A 9089-nucleotide genomic window follows, 5' to 3' on the forward strand; every position below is an offset into this window, starting at 1 on the left:
TAAAATTTTACCGAACTCGGTGCTTTTTATTAAGTGTGTAGTAACTATATACCTTCTACTGGCGAAGTATATGATTTGTTTGAAAGGACCATTTAAAAATCAACTCTGCTTAATAACTTAAACTTTGCACACGATTTTTTTATTGCTGTCAAAACTTCTACAAAGTTACTCAGTATATCAAAATACACATTTTATCTGAAGACTGTTAATCGCTAAGATGCATATTTAGTGTGTTATATAAATTTAAAAAATATACACAGTTCAAAAAAATTCAATTTGGGGTCAATTGTGCCAAACCAAACAACTTTTAGAAAAAAATTGCACATTCATTAGTGTGTGTGTGCACAGTTCTGGCTTTAGTTTTCAAAAGGCCGCACCCTTTTTAATCAACCCTTTTGCATGCATTATGAGACCTTCTAAAAACTAAAGCCAGAATTGTCACTACTCTCAAGACAGCGATTTTACACTATGGCTTTTATTTATTTATTAGCCGTCAAACAAAGCAGACCACACGTATACATTAGAATAATAAAATTACAATTATAAACTAACAATTCAAATAACACATTTCATTTTGTTATTTTTCATGATCATTCTAATATAATGATAATGATCAATAAAATCTATTCATTTCAGAGCGCCAGTACTCTCTATTTGGAGACAACGCAAATTTTGCAGAGTTTTCAACAAACCTTAGGAGTTTTAGGTGGAACTATTCTGTATCACAACAAGTAAGTTGCTTACTGTGCTTTGGACAGGAGTGTTACTCGTATATATTATTGAATCCCTACGGCAAAATCGAATGGTTCAGTGCCCAGTAATGTATAGAAATAACGTTCCTCCTAAACATTACCCTAGTATTACAAAATCAAACTGATCAAGTTCAGGATACTGCTCTAAGACTGGTGTATATGGCTCATAAATATATAGATGTAGTAGTTCATGGTAAATGACGACAATAAAATAGGCTAAATGATTGGAAGTGGTTTTATTCGACTTTTGAAACCACTATTCTCAATCCTCCTTAATTTACACGTCATCTGTAGATAATACCCCTCATTAACCATACTCTAAACATAAATATTATTACCTATCTTCCAATCTAGAACCATTTGTAAAATACCATCTGTGGGTCCCGAATCCAAACTATTACCTGATATAATACCAAATATAGGGTATGGGAGGGTCTTTCGCTAAATAAATACTTTGCAAATATATAACTTTAACATGTTACAACTATTTTCTCAAAAATGTAGCTAAAGTATTGTTTTTGTTAAAGAACATTAAAATCAGCTGCTCTCCGACTAGAACTAGGCCTAGGTCGAAACAATAGAAGCAATAGCTTAATAGGTTGAAAATACCCTGTCGTAATCTATTAGTTATGGTTATTCGTCAAGTAACCATAATAACACTTACTTACTTAATCAGCTCCAGGCCGTGGTTTCCTCTGCTGTACGAAGAAGTCGTCTCCATTCTACTCGGTCCATGGCCGCAATTCGCCAGCCACGTAGTCTACGTAGGGTCCGCAGGTCGCCTTCCACTTGATCGATCCATCTTGCTCGCTGCGCGCCCCGCCGTCTCGTTCCAGTCGGATCGTTATTGAGAACTTTTTTAACCGGGCAGTCGTCCGACATCCTCACGACATGCCCAGCCCATCGCAGGCGACCGATTTTTGCGGTGTAAGCGATGGGTGGTTCCCTAAGCAGCTGATGCAATTCATGGTTCATTCGCCTCCTCCACGTTCCGTCTTCCATCTGCACTCCGCCGTAGATGGTGCGCAACACCTTCCGTTCGAAAACACTAAGGGCGCGTTGGTCCTCCACGAGCATAGTCCATGTCTCATGGCCGTAAAGGACTACCGGTCTAATCAGCGTCTTGTAGATTGTTAACTTCGTGCGGTGGCGAATTTTGTTCGATTGCAGCGTCCTACGGAGCCCAAAGTAGGCACGATTTCCTGCCATAATGCGTCTTTGTATTTCTCTGCTGGTGTCGTTGTCTGCGGTAATCAGTGAGCCCAGATACACGAACTCTTCTACCACCTCGATTTCATCACCGTCTAAATGAATCCGGGGAAGGAGGTCAGCATTCACTTCTTTAGAACCTCTTCCTTTCATGTATTTTGTTTTCGATACATTAATGACAAGTCCTATCCGTTTGGCTTCAGCTTTCAGTCCGATGTACGTTTCCGCCATCTTCTCAAAGGTACGTGTAATGATGTCAACGTCGTCAGCGAAACCAAGAAGCTGGACGGACTTCGTGAATATCGTGCCACTCGTGTCTATACCCGCTCTTCTTATCACACCCTCCAAAGCGATGTTAAACAGCAAACATGAAAGCCCATCACCTTGCCGTAACCCTCTTCGAGATCCAAAGGGACTCGAGACTGCCCCTGATACTCGAACAACACACATTACTCGATCCACCGTCGCCTTGACCAATCGCGTTAGTTTATCCGGAAATCCGTAGTAGTGCATAATCTGCCATAGCTGATCTCGATCGATCGTGTCTTACGCCGATTTGAAGTCGATGAATAAATGATGCATGGGCACGTTGTATTCGCGACATTTCTGCAACACTTGCCGAAGCGCGAAAATCTGGTCCGTGGTGGCACAGGCACCCATGAATCCCGCTTGATATTGCCCCACGAACTCCTTTGCAAATGGTGATAGTCGACGACATAAACGTTGGGAGAGTACCTTGTAGGCGGCGTTCAACAGTGTGATTGCGCGGTAATTGCAACAATCCAACTTGTCGCCCTTTTTGTAGATCGGATACACGATGCCTTCCGTCCACTCCTCCGGTAGTAGCTCATCCTCCCAAATCTTGACAATGACCCAGTGCAGCGCTCTAGCCAGTGCGTCACCACCGTATTTCAGCAGCTCGCCAGGTAGCTGATCAGCCCCAGCCGCTTTATTGTTCTGCAGTCGACCGATCTCTTCTGCTACCTCCTGGAGGTCAGGGGCTGGTATTCTGTCGTCTTCTGCACGTGCTCCAAGATCTATTGCCATATCGTCACCTCCATGTTCAGCTACATCGCTGTTAAGGTGCTCGTCATAATACTGCTTCCACCTCTCGATCACCTCACGTTCGTTCGTGAGAAGATTACCGTCTGAGTCTCGACACATATCGGCCTGCGGCACATGGCCTTTGCGCGAACGGTTTAACTTCTCGTAGAACCTCCGTTTATCGTTAGCACGATACAGTTCTTCCATCGCCTCGTGATCCCGATCTTCCTGTTGGCGCTTTTTCCTCCGGAAGACCGAGTTTTGCCTGTTCCGTGCTTGTGTTTATCGATCCACATTCGCTCTCGTACGGTGTTGCAGCATCCTCGCACGTGCTGCATTCTTCTCCTGCACTAATTGCTCGCATTCGCCCTCGAACCAATCGTTTCTTCGGTTCGGATTCATTGTACCTAGTGCCGCTAGAGCAGTGCTACCGATGGCGGTCTTAATGCCTTTCCAACCATCTTCAAGAGTTGCTGCGCCAAGTTGCTCTTCCGTTGGTAACGCTGCTTCTAGCTGCCGCGCGTATTCCTGGGCAACTCCGGTGACTCGTAGCTGCTCGATGTTGGGTCGCGGCGTACGACTTCGACGCGTGTTATGCACCGTCGAGAGTTTTGAGCGCATGCAGACTGCAACTAGGAAATGATCCGAATCTATATTCGCACTGCGGTAGGTGCGAACGTTTATAACATTAGAGAAGAATTTACCGTCGATTAGAATATGGTCAATTTGGTTTTCTATTCGTTGGTCTGGTGATCTCCAGGTGGCCTTGTGGATATCTTTGCGGGGGAAGAAGGTACTTCGGACTACCATTCCGCGGGAAGCTGCAAAATTTACGCATCGTTGGCCGTTGTCGTTCGTTGCGGCATGCAGGCTGTTTGGCCCGATTACCGGTCTATATATAGCTTCCCGTCCTACCTGCGCGTTCATGTCACCGATGACGATTTTCACGTCCCGTCGCGGACAGCCATCATACACCTGCTCCAGCTGCGCGTAGAACGCCTCCTTCTCGTCATCGGGTCTCCCTTCGTGTGGGCAATGCACATTGATGATACTGTAATTGAAGAAACGGCCCTTAATCCTCAACTTGCACATCCTTGCGTTGATCGGGTGCCAACCAATCACACGCTGGCGCATCTTTCCCAGTACTATAAAGCCGGTTCCCAGCTCGTTGGTGGTGCCACAGCTCTGGTAGAAAGTAGCCGCTCGATGCCCGCTTTTCCATACCTTCTGTCCTGTTCAGCAAAGTTCCTGCAGTGCTACGACTTCGAAGTTTCGGGGATATAATTCATCATATATTATCCTATCGCAACCCGGGAAGCCGAGCGATTTGCAATTCCATGTCCCGAGTTTCCAATCGTAGTCCTTATTTCGTCGCGTGGGTCGACGCCGATTGTTCCGATCCCTATTTTCTTCTTCGTTGTTGGTAACTTTTAGTTTTCCAGGGCGGCTTGTTGGGCCTGCCCCTAACCCCCTGTCTCGCCGTAGGACCATCGTGCACAGCACTGTTTAGAGTCCCTGCTGGCATAAGGACGAGTATAATAATCAGCCGCCCCTAACATGGAGAACAGACGCTGTTTGAGCCGCACCTCCTTGGTGAACAGACGTTCGTGTTTGACGAAGCATTTCCTCTACCGCCATGCTATGGTTACCGTGCCAGTATTCGCGTCGCACCTCCTCACTTCGCTATTGTCAGATTGACAACATTGCCCAGGCTACAGCGGAAAATCAGGGAATATCAGGGAATTCATTTTTGGGTTCAGGGAAATCAGGAAATATCAGGGAATTTCGAAATTCCATCATGGCAATTCTATTCACTCGGCAACTATTATCTCAAAAATGTATTGTTGATCAACTTCGGAATCGAATTAATTTTCATGTAAAATATACGCAGATTGATCGGTTAAATTAAAACTTGTCACATATGTGGTGGCGATTCGGTTATCTTTCAGTTTGTAGCAGATTTTTTTATTTGTTTTGCGCCGTACAATTGTCAGACTTCACTCACGACTTCAAGGTAACGACATCAAGAGCACAAAGTTGGATACAGAATGTTATTTACTCGCGATCTACAGCGTTTTCACCAACACCAAGCATTGATTGCAGAATTTTACGCTCAGAAACCAACACCAAGCATTGATTGCAGAATTTTACGCTCAGAAGCCCCAAGCACTCTGATCATCTTCCTTCAGCGTTCATGATTCATGTCCGTAAATGGTTACCGGGAGCATTAATCTTCTGTTGAATTTGCGTTTATGCGAGTTGGCATCCTTCGGGACTTCAGCTGGTTACGTAATACACAGAAAGCTCGATTCGCGGCTGTAGTGCGCCGTTTTACTTCGCGGCCTACATCGTTGCCATATGTCATGAGCGTACCAAAGTATGTGCATCCCTACTACTTTATATCGGCCCACATCCAGCTCCAGCTCGACACCAACACTATTTGGACACTTACGATCTCTGCCAACGATTGTGTACTTCGATTTGGCAGTGTTAATGGTAAGTCTCAATCTAGCCACTTCCAATTTAAAAGGCCTAAAGGCCTCTTCCACTGCAGTACGGCTGACACGACTCTACGATGATATCGACGACATCTGCAAAACCAAGAAGCATGTGAGATTTCGTGATGCTTCCATTCCTTTCCGCGGATTGGATCTTCCACGGTAATGTTGAATAGCAGGTTACTGAGTTCATCCGCTTGCTTCAGTCTATCCAACATCATGACAGCTGAATTGAGCAGTTTTTACGCTGGAGACGATGTCCTCTTTCAAAAATAGCGTACATGAGGCTAGCTAACCACTTTTCCGGCTATGTTCTTTTGCCAAGATTCTGACAGTGATCCGGTATATTGCTTAGCACAGCCGCTTGCTCTCCGCGTTTAGAAGTTTAGCCGGGATACCGTCCTTCCTAACAGCTTTACCGTTCTTTATCTCACTAATTGCAGTCTTAGTGTTAGCTCCACAGCTTTTAAACAATCAAAAAGATTAGGTTCCACCCGAAGAACGTTCGGGTACCTACGAAATCCCCTGTAAGGATTGCCCAGCGATGTATATCGGACAAACTCGTCGAAAATTTAAAAATCGGCTCAAAGAACAAAAAAGCTGTGGAGAACGAAAGGACTAGCGATTCGAGTGTAGCGATGCATTCTATCTGCCTCCAACATAAAATATTGGGAGAAAGCAAAGCTCCTAAAAAATGTGAGAAAATCCTCTCATTTGAATGCGTGGGAATCGATGTACATCAGCACCGCAGATCGGCTTTTAATGAATGAAGATCAGGCGCTCATTTCATCGCCTCTCTTGCAACTGAAGAAACTGAATCTGTAGCAGACAACAAGTCATAATAATGCAAATTACAAGAACAAGATTTGCATCACTATGGATCCCTTCTGCCTTATCTTGCCCATCATTTTCGAAAAAAATTGATTTAAATGTAATGCTTGACTATGTAAAGAATTGCGGGCAATTAACTGATGCAAAGTAGCAAATGAAACGTTTAAAACTATCCTTGAATAAAAGATACGCTGATTTTCCTCGCTTTGAGAATATGCACAAATATTCCTTCAGCCCTGTTTTCGTGTAAGACAGCAGTTCTTGCAGTACCTATATGGATACAATCTGACAAAAGGAAAGGATTACCGCTCACACTCTATGACGTTTCACTTTCAAGACATCAATTTGGACTAGATTCAATGTTTAAAGATAAACTCGGTTGAAAGAAAAGGGTGGTTTCATACTTTAACAAAATTGTTTACTTGTTCAAATGATAACATCGGTTAAAGAAAAGGGATGGTTTTGCATTTTGGCGTGCTTCCCAAACACAGATATCAAATTGGTATATCCACCTTTACACGTGCTTAATGGCGGCTAGTGGGTACAACTTTTCGAAAATGTTTAAATGCTTTTGGCAGCTTTGCTAACGTACACTTGACAGTTTTACAACAACCAATCAAGGGTGGAAATGTCAACTTGACGTGAACAGAGTTGCCAAAAGTATGCTAATATTTTCCGAAGGTTGCACCCACTAGCCGCCATTAGGCTCGCGAAAAGGTAGATAGGTTCAAACGTCGTAAATAATCTTCGACCTTCAAAATGCTGGTCGTAGTGTTAATATCCATGCAAAAAAAAAAAATCGAAATAACAGTATTTAACTGTCGTCCCTGCATGTGAAGCATGGTGATTGCGAAGAAAATGTATAGGGATATTTGACCTTGAAACTTTTTGTCAATTTTCACTAATTCGTAATTGAAAAAGAAAGTTGTAATAGATAATTGCCACATTTATTATGATATCGAAACCTGGAAAATCCATTCATAATTGGCAGAGCTATTAGTGTTCAAAATCTTTCATATTTTCGTGACGCTCGCATTTTTCGATGTTTTAGAATGACACCCTGTCCCAAACCTTGCTGTAAGACGTAGTCCTACGTCAAAAAACTGCTTTTAAGGCCGAGCCAGCGTCAAACAGCGTTGGTGCGAACGAGAAAGATAACATTTTGAAAATCTTAAACATTTCTTAAATAACGCTACAACATGGTTTTTCGAATAAATCATTATGTGTAAAACCCGCACCTGATATGATAGGTCACTATAGTTGAGTATTCAAAAACATCTAATACACGCGGCAATACGAAAAACTAACGCTAGCAAAAAGATACCTGTTCACGCTTATCATCCAGCATATTTGAAGGCACTTTTACAAAGCTAGCATACGCGATATTGAGTGTTTCCGAAGTGTAAAAATCGGTGCGTAAAATACTACACCGCAATCGGTCGCGGTTGCTTTGTTTTGAGCGTGCTGTGCATTCCATCAGGGACGAGAGCAGCAATCCGTTCAGAACTGATTGAGTTATTATCGTTCAAAATCTATCACTTTTTCATGTCACAATCATTTTTGTTTTCGCAGCATGCCACCCTATTAAAGTAAGACTGCCCATAGATGCATAGTTGACGTAACAACCATCACCATCATTGTTGGGAAAACGCGTTTATATTGTTTTAAGATAAATAACCGTATCTGTTAACATTTTCAACTAAATAATCTGTCATTTCAATGATGATTATTCATAAAAAATGGGCCGACAAGGTTTTGTAATTCAATGCAAGTTTATTTTATCTGAAAAACGCCTACGCCAGTTTTTGCGAATAATCAGTCGTTTTGATGAACATTTATTCGCATAGTTTGGCGTAAAAACTAGGCTGCTACGTTCGTAGCTCATATCAGCTATATTCCCTGTAACAGTCTAACAGTAGCACATAATACGTCAGTTTTTCTCTGCCTCTATATTATATTATATGTTGAACAAATAGTTTTTGTCTTTGAATCCTAATTTGTAGAAAATAATATAAACTTAGAGCACTTAGATTTTTGAATCTTCATAATTATTCCATCCAACTGTTTACGTCGATATGAGGCGTAAAACTGACGATCTATACCTATAAAAAAGGATTTCTGTCTGTCTGTCTGTCTGTCTGTCCAAAGAAATACAAATTTCCTCATAACTCGAGAAGTAATTAAGCAAATGGAACCAAATTTGGAATGTGGGTGTTTTTGGAGACAAAATTTTTTGCTATGATGAATTGGGATCCCTCCCCGTTTTAGGAGGGGGGACCCCATACAAATGAAATACAAATTTCCTCATAACTCGAGAACTAATCAAGCAAATGGAACCAAATTTGGCACGTGGGTGTTTTTGGAGACAAAAATTTTTTCTATGATGAACTGGGACCCCTACCCACTTTAGGAAGGGGGGCTCCCACACAAATAAAATACAAATTTCCTTATAACTCGAGAATTAATCAAGCAAATGGAACCAAATTTGGCATGTGAAAGTTTTCGAGGGCAAGAATATTTTCTATGGTGAATTAGAATCCCTTCCCACTTTAAGAGAGGGGGCTCCTATACAAACGAAATACAAATTTCCCCTTAACTCGAGAACTAATCAAGCAAATGGAACCAAATTTGACACGTGGGTGTCTGTCTGTCTGTCTGTCTGTCTGTCTGTCTGTCTGTCTGTCTGTCTGTCTGTCTGTCTGTCTGTCTGTCTGTCTGTCTGTCTGTCTGTCTGTCTGTCTGTCTGTCTGTCTGT

General features: G+C 42.5%; 1 protein-coding gene across 5 annotated transcripts in view; it reads left to right on the forward strand.

Annotated features, from left to right (window-relative positions):
* LOC128743619 (uncharacterized) overlaps positions 1-9089 on the forward strand; it is a 187993-nt gene that overhangs the window by 110712 nt on the left and 68192 nt on the right. For all 5 annotated transcript variants that reach the window (XR_008412312.1, XM_053840225.1, XM_053840222.1 and 2 more), the window contains exon 5: positions 637-731. Coding sequence is in view for 4 of the 5 variants with exons in the window: in XM_053840225.1 (XP_053696200.1) it covers positions 637-731 (95 nt within the window). In the remaining variant the exon portion in view is untranslated. The remainder of the gene's footprint in view (positions 1-636; positions 732-9089) is intronic.

Source organism: Sabethes cyaneus, chromosome 3 (assembly GCF_943734655.1).
Source record: "Sabethes cyaneus chromosome 3, idSabCyanKW18_F2, whole genome shotgun sequence".
Lineage (NCBI taxonomy): Eukaryota > Metazoa > Arthropoda > Insecta > Diptera > Culicidae > Sabethes > Sabethes cyaneus.